A 22,507-nucleotide genomic window follows, 5' to 3' on the forward strand; every position below is an offset into this window, starting at 1 on the left:
CTTTAGCCTCTCAAATGCTGCTTGACATTCCATTGTCCACTTCAGGGGCTGGCTGGGTTTCACTGGGGACCCCCCTTTCATTTTCAACAAGTTTGTGAGCGGCAGGGCTATTTGGGCAAACAAAGGGATGAATTGGCGGTAGAAGTTTGCAAATCCCTGGAAACTTTGCAATTGCTTCCTTGTGCGGGGGGGGTGGGTGCCCATTCTAATACTGCCTTGACTTTCTCAGGGTCCATTTCGATGCCCTGTGGGGATATGCAATACCCCAGCTAGTCTATTCTTTCCTGGTGGAATTCACATTTCGATAATTTAGCATATAGGTAGACAGCCCACAATTTTTTCAGAACTGCTCTGACTAGGTTAATATGCTCCTCTTTGGTCTCAGTGAAGATAAGGATGTCATCTAGGTAAACCAGGACCCCCTTATATAGGTGTTCTCTTAGCACTTTATTAATTAATTGCATAAAAACTGTGGGGGCCCTTGCAGTCCAAATGGCAGGACTTTGAACTGGTAGCAACCCATTGGGCAATTGAATGCAGTCTTCCATTTGTCTCCTTCCTTAATCCTAATGCAGTAATAATAATATAATAATAATAATAATAATAATAATAATAATAATTATTATTATTATTATTATTATTATTATTATTATTATTATTATTATTATTATTATTATTATTATTATTATTTTATTTATCTACCGCCCTTCTCCCGAAGGACTCAGGGCGGTGAACAGGGCAAATATATAAAAAATACAAAAATACAAAAGTTAAAAGAAAATTAAACATATGCCCAGCTAAAAACAATAAATACAGATATTAAAAATGACATAAAAACCCTACCCATTCCCCTTCAGGCCAGGCCGGCTTGTTCAAATAAGAATGTCTTCAGATCGCGACGGAAGGAGCGAAGGTCGGGCGCCATCCGGAGCTCAACCGGCAACCAATTCCATAGCTCCGGGGCGCCCACAGAGAAGGACCTCCCCCTGGGGGCCACCAATCGACATTCTCTGATCGGTGGCACCCTGAGGAGGCCCTCAGGTCTAGTTTGGTAAAAATCCTTCCTTTCGATAGATGGGATAGCATAGCCTTCATTAGGGGTAGGGGATACAGATTACATTCACTAATTGTGTTCAGAGACCTATAATCTACGCACAAACGAAGTGAGCTGTCCTTCTCTCTGAACAGGACCAGGGCGGCCACTTTGGGTTTGGCAGGCTCAATAAATCCCCTTTCTAGGTTTTTTTAATGAATCTTTCCATCTCCACTGTTTCTTTTGGGCTCATGGAGTACAACCTGAGCTTCGGGAGTTTTGCCCCGGGTTTGAATTCTATAGCACAGTCTGTGGGCCGGTGAGGAGGAAGTTCATCTGCCCGTTCCTCACTGAAAACTTCAGCAAGGTCCCTGTGTTCCTCCTGTATTTATGGTAACCTCTTCTCTTCCCCCACTGATGCTGTCTCCTTTCTTTGGGGTTTTACGTTCCTGTGCTCTCCCTCCGGGAAGTTGAGTTCTGCTGTCCTCCAATTTACCCAGGGGTTCCATTTCTTCAGCCATTCCAGTCCTAAAATCATTCGGCATTCCATGCCTGGGGTCACTACAAACATTATGTCTTCCTCGTGGGTCCCCAGGGACAGGTGAATTAGTAAGGTGGCTAGGGTACCCCCTCTGCTATGGACCCATCTAGCTGGCCAAAAGAGACTGGTTGTTTTAGTCTTCTCACCGGAATGCCCAAATTCCCCACCAGCATCGAGCTGATGAGGCAGAGGGTGCAGCCAGAGTCTATAAGGGCTTTTACTTTGATGGCTTTGGGCATGGAGGAAGCTAATATAGTCACTGTCTTAAGGATGGATGGAATGGATCCACTTACCAATGTTTCTCCCTCCGAGCTGTCTTAGGTGTCCACCACCCCTGCGGTGTAGGACGGAATCCCCTCCCAGTCCTTAGTAGGGTTTGGGGACTCTACAGCCTCTGTCCCCCTCATGGCAGGTTCTTTTGGGTTGCCTTGGGACTTCCCTGGTCTCCTGGAGGGTGATGCCTCTGATTTGTGCTGAGGGGCTTTTGAGCGGCATTCTGCAGCACGGTGGCCCTCTCCCACATTTGAAACAGCCTGTTGATTTCTTAGCCATGGACTGTGTTTCGCTGGCTCGCGTGTTTGCTTGGGCAGCGGGCAGGCCCATAGTTTTCCCCGGCAGTGCCTTTTTAGTAGGTCTATCTCTGCCTTCTCTGCCAGGACATACCAGTCATCGAGATGGTGTGGGTCTCCTCGAGGCAGGCAAGCATCATACAGGTTGTAGTTTAGCCCATCTTTGAAATGGCTAAGGAGGATGTTTTCCGGCCAGTTCAGCTTATTGGTAATGGCTCAGAATTCTTGGATATATTCAGCCGTCTGCCCTGCCTCACCGTTTTGATTCTCTCCCGGGCCTTACAATCAGCCAAAGGTTCTTCAAACCGCCTCCTCAAGGATGACATGAATTGGTTGAAGTCGTTGAGTTCTGGGGCGTTGGAGTCATGCAGGTTCACCACCCAGTCTGCAGCTGGTCCATCCAGGGCTGATTGCACGATGCGGATGCGGGCTTTGTCACTGGGGATGTCCCGTCCGTATTCTTCCATATAACTGAGGACTTGAGTTAGGAAAAACCCAATGCGTGGTGGCTCCCCCCTGAATTTCACTTCCAGGGGTGGTAGTCTTTGAATGGATCAGTGTCTACGCCGTGGGCGGTATTGCCCCCTATCCTGATCCCCATCTGCGGTTCAGCGGGGGGTGGTTGCTGCTGAGGTGGCAGCTCCTGGTTCAGCGGACAGCCCCGGTGTTACAGGTTCCAGATCCCTCCGTCTCTCCAGCTGCGGCCCCAGGCGCTGCTGAGGCTGCGGTATTCAGGTTTCTCCTCTCTTAGTGAGCTAAGGGTTTTCATCAGGTCAATACCTTTCTCTAGGATCCACTCCTCTTCACTGACGTGCAGGGAGCTCTCCATCTCTTGCCTCCATTCGGGTTGGTGGCCACCCTGCCTCAGGGTCACTTTCCTCAATGCCTTTTCCCACTCGCTTTTCCTTCCAACGCCCATCGACCACCCATGGTTTGCAGTCGTGCGTCTCCACCACCTCTTCCCCAGAGCTTCCGATCGTTGGTGGAGTTTTGTTTGGGGGGGAAATTCCCTTTCCATGGGGCTTTTCTCCTCCCTTGCTTCGTCGTTAGACACTGTATTTTTTGCAAAGTCCCTCGGTAAGGTTTTTCCTTCCAGGTTGACTCTTAATGCAGATCCTGTCTAATGTCAGAACCCACTCCAATCAACATTTTAGGAAAGAAAAACTCTTGGAGACAAGTTTGTCCGCAGGAACTTTTACTAAAACATGGTTGACAGTGGATAATCTAGACAGGATCTGGAAACTGTTTCACAGATCGATACTTTTAAAGCAGGCATGTCAAACACAAGGCCCACTGGCCGGATGCGACCTGACGTGGTTCCATCCGGCCCGGGGACCTGCTCTGAAAAGAGCAAAGAACTGGCCCACTGTACCTCGGCCCGGGCGCTGATCTACTACTTGATAGCAGCCATCAAAGCCAGAACATGCTCAGCGTTAAATCCAGGACTTTTTTTCTCATAGAAAGCTCAGATCGGCGTTCCGGCACCTTTTTTTTTGCAAAAAAAAAAAAAGCTTTTGCACAAGCTGTGCTGCTATTGGCTTAAGGCTAAGCTTATTGCAGGCTTTGCTCTTTTATGACTCATGGACTTCAACTCCCAGAATTCCTGAGTCAGCTATGCTATTGGCTTTTGGAAGCCAATAGGAATTGCTGCTGAGCTTGTCAAAAGACCCAGCAGGCAAATGTTGCAAGCGAAGGCAGGAGGTTTGCACTCCTCCCTCCTCTCCAACTACTACACCATTTCAACTAGGTAAGTAAGATATTATTTGCAAATAGGATATCCAAGTATGACTCAAGGAAATTTTCCCTGCATGGAGGGAGTAGTGGTTTGTCTCACTTTGTTTTACTTTCCAAATTGCTGTAGGGAAGAAATGATGATTAGAAAAAGGCAGGAAGTTGTTTTTATTAGGAAGAATTCATTTATCCCATGCTAGATCTTTGGGAGCTTAATACCACCAGCACAGAACATTTGCTTTTCTGAAATTTCATTCAAATTCAATTGCTGATAGGGGCATTTGGAAAAAAACGTTATTTATTAAATTTATATGCTGACTATCTCACCAGGATGACTCTAAAGTCAAGGAGAGGGCTTGCAACTTCTGTTTGTAGTTATCCACGTTTCTGCACACTGAGATAATTGGCCATTGTACAAATACAGAGTCTATCATGCTTTTATATTTATATGGAACAGATACATTATCTGGAATTTTTGGAATGTGTAAAAAATTTGAACCAGCCCAGAAACTCATTTCCCATTATTTGTGTATATAGAAAGTAAACCCTGAAATAGATTTGGAAAGAGCAAGGACTTTCATTAAATGGAAATGTTGCTAAGCATAGAACTGTTGAGTTAATTTGCAGCTGTTTCTGCTGTTTTCTTTTTATGTGCTTATGATTTTACATCACATTTTAAAATCAGCCAAATTGAATAGGAATAAGATTGTGACTGAAAGAATACTAATTCTGATATATAGTAAATATCTTTAACAAGTAATGTTACATTTAGCTTTAGTGTAATTTGTTTGTTTACTGTAGCTAAAACTGGAAATTATATTTCTAAAGCACTAGTTTGGATCATTGGAAAGAAAAAAGATTTAATATTTATGATTCAAAAATATAAATATGTGAGAAACATGTTTTTAAAGACCTTTGCAGCTTGTTCTCATATATACCCTGCCACAAAGGAATAACTAAAATTATGAAATTTAGAATCAACCAAGCTTCCCTCCCATGGACAGAAGACAATCCATGGGAAATGTGAATCCGTAATCAATAGCTTTAGCAGCAATAATAAATCTAATTATGCTATGCATATTTAAGTTAGCCAAACCCTGGAGCAGTGGTAGCAATCTGTCACAATGGCAAGCCCTTTAAGATTATATAATTGTTAATCATATAAGTGAAGAAATGAGGAAAACTGTGGTTAAAGAAATTGATCCAATAATAATCATTGATAATTGATGAATCAACCACAATAAGCAAAAAAACCCTACCCTCATAGTATTTGTTTGATGCTGTATCGAAGGTACGGGAATGAATTCACCAGTAAATTTGTTTTTAGACTTGGTAGAACTTGAAAAAGTAACAGCAGAAGGGATATTTGATTCCTTACTCTAATGTCTTTACTCTTATGGGATGACAGAAGATTATTTTAAAAAATATTTGATTTCTCTGGTATGCAGTGGTGCCGCTGAGATGATGGGATTTCATTTCATTTCATTTCATTTATTATATTTGTATACTGCCCTTCTCCCGAAGGACTCAGGGCGGTGAACAGGGCACATAAAAAATACAGAATACAAAAATTAAAGAAGAATTAAATAAGAGCCCGAACTATAAACAGTAGAATAATATTAAAAATCCCCAATAAAAACCCCAGCACATCCCCCATCAGGCCAGGCCGGCTTGCTCAAATAGGTAGGTCTTCAGACCGTGTCGGAAGGAGCGAAGGTCAGGTGCCATCCGGAGCTCAACCGGCAGCTGATTCCATAAAGCCGGGGCGCCCACAGAGAAGGCCCTCCCCCTGGGGGCCACCAGCCGACATTCTCTGACTGGTGGCACCCTGAGGAGGCCCTCTCTGTGGGAATGCACAGGGCAGAGGGAAGTTGACGCCGGCAGCAGGTGATCCCTGAGGTACTCCGGACCCATGCCATGTAGGGCCTTAAAAACCATTACCAAAACCTTGAACCTCACCCGGAAGACAACTGGTAGTCAATGCAGCTCGCGGAGCAAAGGTGTAACATGGGAGTACCGGGAAACTCCCAAGACAACTCTCGCGGCTGCATTCTGTACCAGCTGGAGCCTCCAAGTGGTCTTCAAGGGAAGCCCCATGTAGAGAGCGTTGCAGTAGTCCAGACGAGAGGTCACGAGCGCATGAGTGACCGTACACAGGGCATCCCGGTCTAGATAGGGCCGCAACTGGCACACCAGGCGAACCTGGGCGAAAGCCCCCCTAGTCACAGCCACTATATGATCTTCCAGAGTAAGCCGCGAATCTAGGAGGACTCCCAAGTTGCGAGCCCTATCTACGGGGGGTAAAAACTCACCCCCCATGGAAAGAGGTGGAATATTCTGAATATCCCGGGATGCCGGTATGCACAGCCACTCAGTCTTGTCGGGGTTGAGTTGAAGTCTGTTCCTCCCCATCCAGACCCGAACCGCCTCCAGGCAACGGGACATCACGTCGAGGGCATCACTGGGGTGGTTTGGGGTCGAAATGAAAAGCTGGGTATCATCAGCATACTGATGATACCCAACTCCAAAACCACGAATGATCTCACCCAGCGGTTTCATATAGATGTTGAACAGGAGAGGCGATAGGACCGACCCCTGAGGAACTCCACAAACGAGAGACCTCGGGGTCGACCTCTGCCCCCCTGCCAACACCGACTGCGAACGTCCCAGGAGATAGGAGGAGAACCACTGAAGAACTGTGCCTCCCACTCCCAATCCCCTGAGACGCCGCAGCAGGATACCATGGTCGATGGTATCGAAAGCCGCTGAGAGGTCTAATAGGACTAGGACTAGGATATAAAAGTGGAGTGAAAAAATTGCTGTCAGAACATTTTCCGTCTATTATAGTTTGGCATTGTGCTAATCACAGACTAGAATTATCAGTAAGTGATGCTGCCAAGGAATCTTCAGGAATAGATTCCAATCATTTATTGATAAACTGTATGTCATATACCATATACCATCATATACCAAGGAAAGAACAGAGGAAGGAAGGAATGGAGGGGTGGGAGGGAGGAAGGGAGGGTGAGAGGGAGGACACCCCTGTTTTAAAATGTCCCCGAGTAATAACCCCTCCCCTCAGTCCTTTTGGTCAGTACCGGATCAGTCAAGTTTCAGGTGTCAAAACCCCTAGTGGGAAAAGAGAAACACCAGTACATTTGCAACATTATTACTTCCTCCCCTTCACATTCCAGTCTGAAATACAAACCAGAATTCCCTCCCCACCCCCTTTTTTTGTTCTTCGTAGTTCAGAGGGTTTCTTCCCTGATCTTTTGTGATGGCCTCCAGGCAGGCTGAATAAGCAAATATTTCATCTAAGGGATAGAGATGGGCAATTAACAACCCTGTCTTCTCTTTCCCTCCTTGGGAATGGCAGAATCCAGTAAGGGGGTGAGATTTGGGGTTTGCACAGAGAGGGAGTTATAAATGAGATAAAAATGGATTCTGACAGTCTCATTTAATCTCCATCTGTAAATTCTGTTTTTTCCCTTATATGTCAAAGTCACTGTGTTATCATGTGGTAGTATCTTTGTTTTTACTAATACATACAGCTAATTTCTTAGAAATCCAAAACATGTCTATTCTTGAAAAGGATCTGTGTCTTTCAGAGAATTATGTAAGTTCTTTAGCATTTCCATTTATGTGTCTCCATATATCTATGAGCTCAAAGTTCTTCATAATTTCAAAACATATTTTTGGCAGTTTACCTTGCATTAATTTGATGCAGAAAACTGTTTTCTATCTAGTTCTGGAAAAAATCAAGTCCAATCTCCCAAAAGACACCAGCTTTCATGTTGTTAAATCTTTTAGTTTTTTAGTACTTTAAACCAAAGAACATAGTTTTGTTTTCATTAGATATGTATATTCTGATAATTTGAGTCTCATTCCACTTGATTTCTACTCCTACATAACTATCAAGGTCATCATTATCAACTATAGTAGTAATTGTGGGTTTATATACAAAACAACTGTATTTTTCTTCTTTGACCTTGAAGTTATAAATACTTGCCCCCAATTTTTATATATCAAATATTTTCAGCTTTTTTGTACAAGTTTCCTGTAAGCAAATTACATCTTGTTTCGTTTTTTTCCAAATATTTATTTTCTTGTGAAGAGCATTGGCTTCATTTCTTTTCCATGTTAGGCATCTTGATTCCTATTTATATTTTAAGCTTGGAAAGGTTGATGCTTATGGAACCCAATTTAGTAGACTCCCAAAAAATTTCAGAGGCAGAGGTGATGAATAAGCCCAACAGAGGCTTCACTTTCAATTTTTGGGAGTCTACCTCTGTGAAGATCTGACCTGGAAAGTTAACACAACCCAGATGGCTAGAAAGGCCCAACAGAGGCTTCACTTTCTTAGGGTCTTGCGGAAGAACAGGGTAGAACAACGGCTAATGACCCTCTTTTACCGGTCTACTATAGAGAGCCTCCTCTCGTATGGTATTGTGGTTTGGTATGCTGGTCTGACAGCCGCGGACAGGAAAGTATTACAGAGGGTAGTGAGCACAGCACAAGGCATTGTGGGCTGTTCCCTGACACCACTGGATGACATCGCCAGGGCTCGTTGCCTTGGAAGAGTGAGGAAGATTCTCAGGGATGACTCACACCCTGGACGGTATCTCTACTCTCCTACCATCCGGTAGGAGATATAGGAATATAGCCAGCCGTACCAACAGACTGAAAAATAGCTTTTATCCGTGGGCTGTTAGGCTTTTAAATGGGACATAATCTTATGCAGAATTGACTTGGGAGGCCAGTGTGTGGTGTAGTTGGTTCACATGGTGTGGTAGGATGGAGGGTTTGTTGTCACTGTGTGTTGGGGGGAGAGAGCACGGGGGGAGGCTCAGCTAATCTCAATGTACACATGTTGTACTTTGACAATAAAGGTTTATTATTATTATTATAACCAGATCATAGATAGCAATATTTGTGATTCACCTAAGAAGCTTGAATGTCAGAATCCATTTATATTTCATTTCTAACTCCCTATCTGTGCAGGATGTTAATTGGCCATCTCTATCCCTTAAATGCACTAAGAAGAACAAAGAACAAAGAAAGAGGCGGGGGGAGAGAGATTCTGGTTTGTATCTCCGATTGGAATTTGAAGGGGAGGAAGCAACGGTGTTGTAAATGTATGGAAGTTCTCTTTTCCCACAAAGGGTTTTGACACATGAAACTTAACTGATCCGGGACTGACCAAATGGACTGAGGGGAGGGGTTTTTACTCAGGGACATTTTAAAAGTATCGACTTGTGAGACAGCTTCCAGATCCTGTCTAGATTATCCACTGTCAACCATGTTTTAGTAAAAGTTCCTGTTTGGATAATCTCATCTCCAAGAGTTCTTCTTTCCTAAGGTGTGGATTGGGGTGGGTTCTGACACTTGGCTTATGTTCATTTTTAAAAGTTTACTTCCACATATTTTTACATTTATGTTTTGTTTTTGTTACAGATGTTTGTTGGCATGTTGGTTAATGTGATTGTTTGATTTCCCTTTCAGGAATGCATAAAGCCAATCAAGGTTGAGAAGTCTGGGAAAGTAGCAGCTAAGATCCGTATTGAAGATGATGGAAGTTATTTCCAAGTTGGCCAGGTAAAGTTTTTCTTTCCCCTTTGAGTGTATTTTAGAGACTATAGAACAAGCTTTTTTTCCCAACATGTTTAACTGTGATTAGTAACTGCAACACAAACCAACTGGAAATAGCTCTAGGTTTGAGGACTAGCAATTGATGTGGTTCATTTTTGTCATAATCAGAAACTTATCTTAGTGTTTGCTGTGAAACTTTTGACAACAAATTAGTGTTCTCGAGGGTATAGTCTAGACTCTAGCACAAGTCTCTGGAACAGAGCAAATGAAATCTGTAAGACCTCTACTATCTTTGATAGTAGAAACTCTGTAACAAAAGTGGGAAGTGAACAGGAGTACAAGTAGTCCTTGACTTATGACCACAATTGACCCCATAATTTCTGTTGCTAAGTGAGACATTTGTTAAATGAGTTTTGCCCCATTTTACAACCTTTCTTGCCACAGTTGTTAAGTGAATCACTGCAGTTGTTAAATTAGCAGCATGGTTGTTAAGTGAATCTGGTTTCCCCCATTGACTTTTCTTGTCAGAAGGTCACAAAAGGGGATCCTCTGATCCCGGGACACCGCCACCGTCAGTTGCCAAGCGGCTGAATTTCAATCACGTGATCATGGGGATGCCGCAACGGTCGTAAGTGTAAAAAACGGTCACACATCACTTTTTCAGTGCTGTTGTAACTTTGAACAGTCACTAAATGAACTGTTGTAAGTTGAGGACTACCTGTACCTGGAGTGTGTATGTTTGTCAAAAAGGTCACTATCAGGAGTCTTCAAACTTGGCCCTTTTCTGACTTGTGGACTTCGTTGCTGGCTGAGGAATTCTAGGAGTTGTCTACAAGTCAGAAAAGGGCCAAGTTTGAAGAGCCCTGGTCAGGGTGGTAGTCACAGCCATGCGGCATGTAAAACGAGTAGTGGGGCTTCGCTTGTGTGGTTGCAGCTCCCCTCCTGACTTTTTAACCTTCCCTGTGGATGCCCCTCGTAATTACTTTTTCCAGGGTGCTGACAGCAGCCCATTCGATGGCTTCCTTCCTAGGATGGCGGGTCCCAAAGACTGGAAAGGGCCAAGATTACCCTGAATGACTGCTTGGCCTGCAGTGGTTGCATCACCTCGGCGGAGAGTGTCCTAATCACTCAGCAGAGCCACGAAGAGCTCTGCAAAGTGCTGAACGCCAATAAGGTGTGTGACTTAGAATTTAACAAGACAGACTAAATAGGGTGGAGGGAACAAATTGGAACCAAGGATCTAGCGATGATGTCCTTGTGTTTAATTTTGAATCTTGCACAAAACAAGGAGCTATACTTCGATGGCCTTCAACTTTTTTTCTATTACCATTTTTAATCATTTTCTATATTCAGTATGGGCAGGGGGGGGGGAGAGAGAAAGGGGATGTGTTCATCAATTCACCAAGAGTCAACCTTTAATATTAATTTTAGCTCCTCTAGTGAAGAGGTATATTTCATGTAAAAGGTAAAGGTAAAGGTAAAGGTTCCCCCGCACATGCGTGCTAGTCGTTTCCGACTCTAGGGGCCGGTGCTCATCTCCGTTTCATAGCCGAAGAGCCAGCGCTTGTCCGAGGACGTCTCCGTGGTCATGTGGCCGGCATGACTAGACGCCAAAGGCGCACGGAACGCTGTTACCTTCCCACCGTAGTGGTCCCTATTTTTCTACTTGCATTTTTACGTGCTTTCGAACTGCTAGGTGGGCAGAAGCTGGGATGAGTAACAGGCGCTCACTCTGCTACGCGGCACTCGGGATTCGACCCGCCAAACTGCCGACCTTCCGATCGACAAGTTCAGCGTCCTAACCCACTGAGCCACCGCGTCCCTTTTATATTTCATGTATTAGATAATAAACATATGGAAATACTTTGCTTGCCTTATGTTATACAATTATCTGTGCTAGGTCAGTGGAGTTATGTTTTTTTCTTCCTTTGTTTTTTTTAACTAAAAGGCATCCAATTCACCCAAGAAATTGGTGGTGGTATCTGTATCTCCACAGTCCAGAGCTTCTTTAGCTGCGAGATTCGGAATGACTCCTTTAGATGCAGCTAAGAAGCTGACAGCCTTCTTTAAGAATTTAGGTGAGTAATTTTGATTTGAAAATAGTGCTATTGCATATAAAGGCTGCACTGTCATCTCTCAGCCAGTTTGCTCCTTGAAATTCTCAAAAGGGATGCTGAGCAAATCCAGTGAATTCAATCCAAATCAAAATCATTTGTGTGTCACACCTAAGCAGTATTTAAGGCAGAAATTTGGGGAATGGTAAGAAAATAAAACAAAATTGAAATATATGTGCTCCCTGTCAGAATCCATTTATGTTTCATTTCTAACTGTGCAAATCTAAATCTCACCCCTTTACTGGATTCTGCCATTTTCCAAGGAGGGGAAGAGAAGACAGGATGTTAATTGACCATCTGTATCCCTTAGATGCAAAGTTTGTGTATTCAGCCTGCCTGGAGGCCATTATAAAAGACCAGGGAAGAAACCCTTTGAACTAAGAAGAACAAAGAAAGAGGGAAGGGGGGGAAAACTCTGGTTTGTATCTCTGATGGGAATGTGAAGGGGAGGAAGTAATAATGTTGCAAATGATACTGGGGCTCTCCTTTCCCACGAGGAGTTTGACACCTGAAACGTGACTGATCCGGTACTGACCAAATGGACTGAGGAGAGGGGTTATTACTCGGGGACACTTTAAAAGTATCGACTTGTGAGACAGCTTCCAGATCCTGTCTAGATTATCCACTGTCAACTATGTTTTAGTAAAAGTTCCTGTTTGGATAATCTCATCTCCAAGAGTTCTTCTTTCCTAAGATGTGGATTTGGGGTGTGTCCTGACACTCCGTTAGCTGACATATTTAAAAGGTGGTAAAATGATTGTTCCTCATCATATACCAATTATAATAATCCAACCATATTTCTGGAAGTTGTGAAGGATTCTGGTTTGTGCTGTTCCAAAATACTTGCAGAGAAATTGAACATGGTGGGTATAGGAATAAACCCCTTCCTGCACTTAGGTGGAAATGATCAAGCATACAATGTAAATGATAAAATAATCTTATACTATCTGTACTCCTATGTTCAGTTATCATGATTGCCTAATGCTTTTCCAGTGTTGCAGTTTGCGTTCAAAATTGTGGGGAGGCTGGGGAAAAATGGAAGATCAAATATGAAAATTCAAACAGTACATGGTGAACCTCATGACAGCTTATAAATAGCAACTCAGCCCATGCAGAAGGAAAGAAGAAGCATTCGAAGTATGTAAAGAACTCACTGTATATGAGGCTGGAAATTCTTATCATAGCATCAAAGATTATGCATTTGCTCCATGGTAGCATTAAAGATGCCTTACAGCAGGGGTCTTCAAACTTGGCCCTTTTATGACTTGTGGACTTCCAGAATTCCTTAGCCAGACAAGCTGGCTGAGGAATTATGGGAGTTGAAGTCCACAAGTCATAAAAGGGCCAAGTTTGAAGACCCCTGCCTTACAGAAATCTGTACAATCCTTCTTTCCGTAATCTTGGACAGCTGCATGAGCGAATGAAATACCAATCATGCATCCTGTGAAATGTTGCTGTGGCCTTGTTGACCAAATGTCATCCTGAATTGCACTTCCTTGTAGTATCTGTTCAATACTTCTTCACTTCCTTCTCCTTTGTCAGGTGTGCATTTTGTCTTTGATACAACTTTTGCCAGGAACTTCAGTTTGCTGGAGAGCCAGTGGGAGTTTGTGCAACGTTTCCAGAGAGGAGCAGAAGATGAAAAGGCTTTGCCCATGTTAGCTGCTGCTTGTCCTGGTAAGTAAACGTCACGTGGCACCATAGGGGAGTGAAGACTGAAGCACGACTCTCCTTAATGGTAATTATGTGCCCTAGATCTGACCACCATAATCAGCTACAAATCCAGGCACCCCATTTTTTTTATTTTAATTCCATTTATATCCCGCCCTTCTCCGAAGACTCAGGGCGGCTTACAAACTTAGCAGTAGCCTTCATTCTATGTATATGCCTGCTTATTAGGGCTTTCACACACACCCCAAGCGGCATTATTACAAAGTCAGCTTAATTGCCCCCAACAATCTGGGTCCTCCTTTAAGAAATTACAGGAAAATTTTAAAGAAATTCAAAGGTAAAGTGTAGGTAGTCCTCGATTTATGATTAGTAAGTTTTAAATGTCAAAGTATGACAGCCTTGGAAAAATTATTTATGGCCCGATAAAGCATTTCCAACTGTTGTAAAACATGCCCCCCCCAATCACATGATTGGATTACAGGCACTTGGCAACTGGCTCACATTTATGACTGATTGAAGCATCTTGTGGTCATTTGATTCTGATTTACATTGTTTCCTAAGTTTCTGGTGTATTTTGCCAGTTTGCAAAAAAATACCCATTTGGGAGAATGGATTCGCTTAACAACTGCATTATTTGGACTTACAACCATGTGATTCACCAAAAACCACTATAAAAATAATTTAAAAACCCATGTCCAATCATCTGGGTGCTATGACCACAATGACCTACTATTGAAATTCTATTCCCAATTGGGGTTGTAAGGGAGTCAATCTACTCCCCAAATAAGCACATTGTTCTACCTGTACATTTATGAAATGTGATATAAATGGATTCTGACATTCGGCTCTCCTTTCAGAAAAAAGATGAGTCCATCTGTGGGGAAAGAAAACATATAAATGTTAGCCTGGTTTGTTCGGATATTCTGTATGAAACCTCTTAAGCAACTTAGGTGCTTTAACATGGAGTTTGTTAACCCACTCATTTTCTGAGGAGGGGAGGTGTTTCCATGCCACTAAATATTGTATCGTTCCATGGTGTTTTCTGGAATCTTAAGATTTCTTTCACTTCAAAATGTTGTTCTCCTTCCACCATGATGGGGGGTGGTGGTGGTGGGATTTTTGCTCGTAGTGGTGATTGTTGTTCTCTCTTTAATAGACTGCAGTGGAAGGTTGGGTGTATTCGTCTAAGATTTTTGGGTAGTTCTAATTCAACTGTTACTGGGTTTATGATTCTTTTAATTGGAAAGGGTCCAATATATTTTGGTCCTAGTTTTTTACAGGGTTGGAGTGATTTCAGGTATTTTGTGGATAAATATACCATCTCTCCTACCCTAAATGGTGTGGGATCAGTTCTTTTTTTGTCTGCCTGTGTCTTGTATGCTTTTCTGGCATCTTCCAACGCTTTCCTAACGATTGGCCATGTATTTTGTAATTGAGCAATCCATTCCTTCAGATCAGGGATAACTGGTTCTTTTGGGGTTAGTTCTGGTATTGGGTTGAAACTCTGGCCTGTAGCTACTTGAAAAGGAGTGTAACCTGTGCTTGAGTGGACTGCATTATTATATGCTACTTCTGCGAAAGGCAGTAGGTCCCCCCAGTCGGACTGCTGAAAATTAATATAGCATCTCAGATATTGTTCAAGTATATTATTAAGTCTTTCAGAAGCTCCGTCTTGTCTGAGGATGGTGACTAGATGACAGTCCTTGGGTGGTTCCTAAGAGGGATAAAAATTCTTTCCAAAATGCCGACGTAAATTGCACCCCTCTGTCAGATATGATGCGTTGTGGTACCCCGTGCAATCTGTAAATATGCTGTACAAAAAGTTTTGCTAATGCTTTTGCGGTCGGGATTTTTTGGCAAGGTATGAAATATACTTGCTTAGAGAACAGATCTGTGACAGTCCAGACTACGGCGTTTCCATTACTTTCTGGCAGTTCTACGATAAAATCCATGGCTATTTCTTTCCATGGGGCTGAGGGGTTTGCCACTGGTTGTAACAGACCTGGCGGTTTCCCTTGCAGTCTTTTGGCCATCGCGCAAATTTGACAGCTACCCACATAGCTTTCTATGTCCTTTTTCATAGATGGCCACCAAAATTGCCTTTTAGTTAAGTGTAGGGTTTTTACAAAGCCAAAGTGTCCTGCTGATTTTGTATCATGGCACAGTTGCATGAAATTGATTCTCTGTGTGGCAGGTATATATAGCTTCTCCCCCACCCATGGCAGTCCATCTTTAATTGTGCACACATGTCTATTTTTCTGGAACCATTCATCACTTTCCAAAGACTTCCTGAATTCTATTCCAGTTTGGCTATCTACTTTCGGCTTCATTTTTTCTTGTGCCCTGGTGGTGACTGGTGCTGCCAGTTGTTGTTCCGGTACAAGTGGTTTAAAGTCAGTAACTCTTGTGCTGTTATATTGGGGCATGCGGGATAATGCATCTGCCAGGAAGTTCTTCCCCCCTGGTAAGTGTTTGAGAGTGAAATTGAATCGGTGAAAATGTTGGGACCAGCAGGCTTGCTTAGGAGTGAGCTTCCTGGGCGTTTTTAGTGCTTCCAAATTTTTGTGGTCTGTCCAGACCTGGAAAGGTATTTTATTTCCTTCTAAAAATTGCCGCCATGTTAGTAATGCCCACCTCAACGAGAATGCCTCTTTTTCCCATATTGGCCAGCGTTGTTCTGTTTCTGTGAGTTTTCTGGATGTGTATGCGCATGGTTGCAACGTCCCCCCATCATTTTCTTGTAATAGTACGGCTCCTACCGCTACATCACTCGCATCTGCCTGTATTACAAAAGGTTTGTCGGGATCTGGGTGTTTTAGGACAGGTTCAGCAGAAAAAAGTCTCTTTAGCCTCTCAAATGCTGCTTGACATTCCATTGACCATTTCAGAGGCTGGCTGGGTTTCACGGGTGACCGTCCCTTCGTTTTCAACAAATTTGTGAGGGGCATGGCTATTTGGCCAAATGCGGGGATGAATTGGCGGTAGAAATTTGCAAACCCCAGGAAACTTTGTAATTGCTTCCGTGTGCGGGGGGGTGCCCACTCTAGTACTGCCCTGACCTTCTCAGGGTCCATTTCGATGCCCTCTGGAGATATACGATACCCCAGGTAGTCGATTTTTTCCTGATGGAATTCACACTTCGATAATTTAGCATATAAATGGGCAGCTCGCAACTTCTTCAGGACTGCTCTGACTAGTTTGATATGTTCCTCTTTGGTTTCTATGAAGATAAGGATGTCATCGAGGTAAACCAGGACCCCCTTATATAGGTGCTCTCTTAGCACGTCATTAATTAATTGCATAAAGACTGCGGGGGCCCCTTGCAGTCCGAATGGCAGTACTTTGAATTGATAGGCAGTTGAATGCAGTCTTCCATTCGTCTCCTTCCTTAATCCTAATACGGTAGTATGCTTCCCTCAGGTCTAGTTTGGTAAAAATCTTTCCTTTCGATAGGTGGGATAGCATATCCTTCATTAGGGGAAGGGGGTACAGATTACATTCACTAATTGTGTTCAAATTTCTATAGTCCACAACCAAGCGAAAAGACCCATCCTTCTTCTCCCTGAACAGAACCGGGGCGGCCACTTTGGGTTTGGCAGGCTCAATAAATCCTCTTTCTAAGTTTTTCTTTATGAATCTTTCCATTTCTGCCATTTCCCTTGGGCTCATGGCATACATCCTGGGTTTTGGGAGTTTTGCCCCAGGTTTGAATTCTATGGTGCAGTCTGTGGGGCGGTGGGGGGGGGAAGCTCATCTGCTCTTTCCTCACTGAAAACCTCAGCCAGGTCCCTGTATTCTTCCGGTATCTCTGGTAACCCATTCTCTTTCCCCACCGCTGCTGTCTCCTCCCTCTGGGTTGGGGGGGTGCTTTTGGAGTCTAAGTTCTTCTGCCCCCCCTTTGGGAAATTGAGTTCTGCTGTCCTCCAGTTTATCCCAGGGTTCCATTTCTTCAGCCATTGCAGTCCTAGAATCATTGGGCATTCCATGCCTGGGGCCACTATAAACGTTATGTCCTCCTCATGGGGCCCCAGTGATAGGTGGATTGGTAAAGTGGCTAGGGTGGCTGGTCCTCCCCCTGCTATTGTCCCATCTAATTGACTAAAAGAGATTGGTTGTTTTAGCTTCCTCACTGGGATGCTCAATCTCTCCACCAGTGTTGGGCTGATAAGGCAGCGGATGCACCCAGAGTCTATCAGAGCTTTTATTTTGGCTGCTTCAGGCATAGGGGAAGCTAATATAGTCACTGTCTTAAGTATGGGTGGAAGGGGTCCACTTACCAATGGTTCTCCCTCTGAGCTGTCTTCCGAGTTGTCCACCGTCCCTGCGGTGCAGGCCGGAGTCCAATCCCAGTTCCTGGCAGGAATTGTGGACTCTACAGCCTCTGTCCCCTTCATGGAAGATTCTTTTGTGTTGCCTTGGGGCTTCCCCGGCTTCTTGGAGGATGATGCCTCTGGTTTTCGTGGGGGGGCTTTTGAATGACATTCTGCAGCACGGTGGCCCTCTCTCCCACAGTTGAAGCAACCTGTTGATTTTTTGGCTGTGGCTGGTGGGTTTTCCCCCTCGCGTGTTTGCTCGGGTGGCAGGCGGCCCCATGGTTTTCTTCTGCGGTGTCTCTTCAGTAGGTCTATTTCCACTTCCTCCGCCAGGATGTACCAGTCGTCGAGATGGGGTGGGTCTCCTCGAGGCAGGCAAGCGTCATACAGGTCGTAGTTTAGACCGTCTTTGAAGTGGCTGAGGAGGATGTCTTCTGGCCAGTTCAGCTTGCTGGCAATGGCTCGGAATTCTTGGGTATAATCAGCCACTGCTCGCCTGCCCTGCCTCACCGTTTTGATTCTCTCCCGGGCCTTACGGTCAGCCAAAGGATCCTCGAACCGCCGCCTCAAAGATGACATGAATCGGTTGAAGTCGTTGAGTTCTGGGGTGTTGGAGTCATGCACGTTCACCACCCAGTCTGCAGCCGTCCCGTCCAGGGCAGATTGCACAATTCGGATGCGTGCTTTGTCACTGGGGATGTCCCGTCCGTACTCTTCCATGTAGCTGAGGACTTGGGTTAGGAAAAATCCCAGTCGTGATGGCTCCCCCTTGAATTTGACTTCCAGGGGCGGGAGTCTTTGGCTGGAGCGTTGTCTGCGCCGGGGCCGGTATCGCTCCTCATCCTGGTCCCCATCTGTGGTTCTGGGGTGGGTGGGTACTGCTGAGGCAGCAATTCCTGTTCCATTGGACGGCCCCGGGGTTTCAGGTGTTGGATCCCTTCCGTTACCTTTCCAGTTACGTCCCCAGGCGCTGCCTCGGTTGCGATTTTCAGCTCTCTCCTCCCTCAGTGAGCTCAGGGTTGCTTTCATCAGATCAATGGCCTTTTCCAGGATCCGCTCCTCCTCACTGGCGTGCAGGGAACTCTCCATCTCTTGCCTCCATTCCGGTTGGTGGTTACTCTGCCTCAGGGTCGCTTCTCCCGAAGCCTTTTCCCACTCACTTTTCCTTCCAACGCCCATCGACCATCGGGGTTTTCGGTCGTACTGCTCCACTGCTTCTTCCCCGGGGGAATATGCTGCTTCAGCTTCCCATTGTCTCTGGGATTCCATTTGGGGGGAAGACTCCCCCTCCGTGGGGCTTCCATCCTCTCTTGCTTCGTCGCCAGACATTGTATTTGTTGCAAAGTCCCCCTGTAAGGTTTTCCCTTCCAGGTTGACTCTTAAAGCAGATTCCGTCTACTGTCAGGACCCACCTCAATCCACATCTTAGGAAATAAGAACTCTTGGATGCAAGTTTAGTCCAAAAGGAAAATGTTTACTAGGATGGAATCGATTGTGGCAATACAAGACGGAATCTAACAAAGTTACATTTCAATCCTATATAAACCATTCCCATTTCAGCCCCTCCCCTCATCCATTTGGTCAGATGTCAGGCCCTTCCATGGGAAAGGGAACTCTCCTTGGTTTTATGGTTATTGCTTCCTTTTTTGTTCAAATGTTCCCTGTTGTTTGAAGATGCCTAAAGTCTATCCTCTCCCCCCCCCCTTCGGAGAGATGGCAGAATCCCCAGAATAAGCACATTGTTCTACCTATACATTTATGAAATGTGATATAAATGGATTCTGACACCACCCAGATTTGAACACCTTGGATTCCGATTCTTCCTCCCACACCCCCATGCATCCCTTATTCCTCCCCCAACACTGGCACGGCCCACCCCCTTTTTCCTGTCCTTCCCGTGAGCATGTGGGTGCCCGCCTAGCTTGCAATGGGACTGGCATGGAAGGCAATGCCGCCGCCACCGCGAAAAGGATAGCAGCCCAGGCGCAGAAGCCAGAAGGGTGGCTGAGTGCCCCCTGCGCCGCTGTTAAGCTCTCCAATTGATTGGTTGAAATTCTTTGGTTTATGGGACTGCCCACAAACCTCTTTTCTTCTTCAGACTGCACATGGCGGCAGCGGAGGAAGAGACTGGACTGGAGGACTGCTGGAAAGGTGAGTGGGCCCTTTTTCCAACTGCTGCGCCTTCCTCGGGTCTCCTCCTCCGAAACTGCTGCTGCCGTCTCGCCTGACTCCCACCCTGCCCCCTGCACCCCTATTAAGCTCTCCTCTCCCTCCCTCCCTGAGCCCAAGAACGTTCCCCCTTCCCCACCACTCTGAGTGCCATTGCGAAGCTTCGGTACTATTGCAAGGGGGGCAAGCGAGGGGACTGTGAGAGTGTCAAGGTGCAAACCCTGTGCGGTGCCAGGCTTGGGTTGTTTTTTTTTTTGAATGTGGCATAAAATCAGGAAGGGGGGGCTGGCTGGCTGGCTGGGAAAACTCCCCTCTTTTGCCTGTTTCCCCCCCTTCTGCCTTCCCAGGAGGAAAACAGCAATTTCTCTTTCCAAACTGCAACGCCCACCTGACTTCTCTCCTGCTGGCACCCTGCTCGCAGATCTGGACGCCGCTACGTTGGTCTTTTTGAGTAGTCCCCTGCCTGGCCAGGAAGGGAACCTCTGGGGACGGTGTCCCGGAAGGGGGGCTGAGAGCTTGGGCAGGCAGCAAGCTTGCGATCGTGCTCAGAGAGCGTTCTCTCTTTCTCTCTCTGGGTTTTCTGAGGCAAAGGAGGAGGAAATGAAGTGCGGGCTGCTCACCATCGTGTTTCGGGTGCAGACACCGCGGGGCTTAAGCGGCGGAGAGAAAGGGCGAGCCGAGGTGTACTCTGCTTTCATTGTTTAAGTTTGCCTGCTTGGCTTCTGTCCAGCCCTCTAATTCCGCGGCTCTTCCCTCCTGCAAGCCTTGAGCTCACCGGCCCTCTCATTTTCCTGCAATTCCCTTGTCATCATAAAATATAATGAAAGGCATGCATGATTTTCCACCTGCTGCGCTTTCCTGGGGTTACCCTCCTCCACTGTTTCACCCAGTGGGGTGGGGAGGGTGTCGGGCGAGACAGCAGCAGTGTTTTTGGAGGAGGGGAGCCCGAGGAAGGCGCAGCAGGTGGAAAAAGGGCCGGACGGCCCTGCTGCGAAAGAGTGGGGTGGGGAGGGAATTGGGCAACGCGGCAAGCTTGCTGCCTGCCCAAGCTCTCAGCCCCCCTTCCGGGACACCGTCCCCAGAGGTTCCCTTCCTGGCCAGGCAGGGGGCTACCCCAAAAGACCGACGTAGTGGCATCTGGATCTGCGAGCAGGGCAGAGAGAAGTCAGGTGGGCGTTGCAGTTTTGAAAGAGAATTTGCTGTTTTCCTCCTGGGAAGGCAGAAGGGGGGGAAACAGGCAAAAGTGGGGAGTTTTCCCAGCCAGTCCCCCCTTCCTGATTTTATGCCACATTCAAAAAAAAACAAAAACCCAAGCCTGGCACCGCGCAGGGTTTGCGCCTTGACACTCTCACAGTCCCCTTGCTTGCCCCCCTTGCAATTGCACCGAAGCTTCGCAACGGCGCTCAGAGTGGTGGGGAAGGGGGAACGTTCCTGGGCTCAGGGAGGGAGGGAGAGGAGAGCTTAATAGGGGTGCAGGGGGCAGGGTGGGAGTCAGGCGAGACGGCAGCAGCAGTTTCGGAGGAGGAGACCCGAGGAAGGCGCAGCAGTTGGAAAAAGGGCCCACTCACCTTTCCAGCAGTCCTCCAGTCCAGTCTCTTCCTCCGCTGCCGCCATGTGCAGTCTGAAGAAGAAAAGAGGTTTGTGGGCAGTCCCATAAACCAAAGAATTTCAACCAATCAATTCAAACTTTGTGAGGGTTTTTTTTTTGTGTGAGAAGTTTGATTTGTTGAATTTTTTTAGTCCCCCCTTTTTTCCCCCAGGACTGCACGTGGCGGAGGAGGACTGGGAGCCGCAGGAGATGGCTTAAAGAGCTGCATGCGGCTCCAGAGCTGCGGGTTGCTGACCCGTGGTATAGGTTCACCTGCTTGAGCAGGGGGTTGGACTAGAAGACCTCCAAGGTCCCTTCCAACTCTTCTATTCAACCTGTAGAGAAGGGCAAGCAGGATGATCGGGGAACTAGAATTCTTGAGAAGACTATCTGCATTCGCATTTTCAGAGCCAAGCAGGCAATTTTGAGACTTACGTATGTCCTGCCTGATTCCCATACTCTGAGCGATGGTGTGGAAGGCATGGAAAACATAGGAGGCATAATAGCGCTAGAGACAGAAGGGCCCTTTGCTGGCAGCTTTTCCCGTAATTGGCAATTCAGCCTGGGGGGGAACAATAATCAAGAAGTGTTTCAAATCATGCAAAGGGATTGTGCCTTTGTGAACTCACTGTGAAGGAGATTCAGAAATACCTTTTGCAATTACCACATTTCTTTATTTATCTCAAAAGTAACATTAAATAACACCTTACCATAATCTGTGCAATTTGTTTTGTTGTCTTGCCCAAATGTGTGAGCCTTAATACATATTTAGGTGTTTGGTTATATTCAGTTTAACGGGTGGGAAAAAGAACTTCTTGTGCAGCCCTTCTTAAATTGGGTCATGGTCCATCTTTGTATGTAGCTTTCATTGACCCAGAGATAGACAGCAAATTGCTTTAATTCTTTAAAATGTTTCTTTTTCAGGTTGGATATGCTATGCTGAAAAAACCCACGGGAATTTTATCATCCCATACATCAGCACTACCAGATCACCTCAGCAGATCATGGGCTCCCTGATTAAGGACTCCTTTGCCAAACACCAGGTGTTGCTCAAACCTTTCTCACAGGTGTAAGAGGAAGTTTGGAAGCCACTGGAGGCAAAGGACAAACTGGAAATATGCTATGAATACCGTGTTTCCCCCCCAAATAAGACCCAGCCGGAAAATAAGCCCTAGCATGAATTTTGAGG

The 22,507-nt window shown here is 45.7% G+C and overlaps 1 protein-coding gene across 2 annotated transcripts in view; it reads left to right on the forward strand.

Annotated features, from left to right (window-relative positions):
• The window catches only part of CIAO3 (cytosolic iron-sulfur assembly component 3), a gene marked incomplete at its 5' end in the record, with an annotated part of 67,581 nt that overhangs the window by 26,093 nt on the left and 18,981 nt on the right, over positions 1-22,507 (forward strand). For both annotated transcript variants that reach the window (XM_081338564.1, XM_081338563.1), the window contains 5 exons: positions 9,377-9,469; positions 10,494-10,637; positions 11,412-11,541; positions 13,120-13,254; positions 22,243-22,361. In XM_081338564.1, the coding sequence (XP_081194690.1) occupies positions 9,377-9,469; positions 10,494-10,637; positions 11,412-11,541; positions 13,120-13,254; positions 22,243-22,361 (621 nt within the window). The remainder of the gene's footprint in view (positions 1-9,376; positions 9,470-10,493; positions 10,638-11,411; positions 11,542-13,119; positions 13,255-22,242; positions 22,362-22,507) is intronic.

Source organism: Vipera berus (genome assembly GCF_964194415.1).
Source record: "Vipera berus genome assembly, chromosome: 13".
NCBI classification, from domain to species: Eukaryota; Metazoa; Chordata; class Lepidosauria; order Squamata; family Viperidae; genus Vipera; species Vipera berus.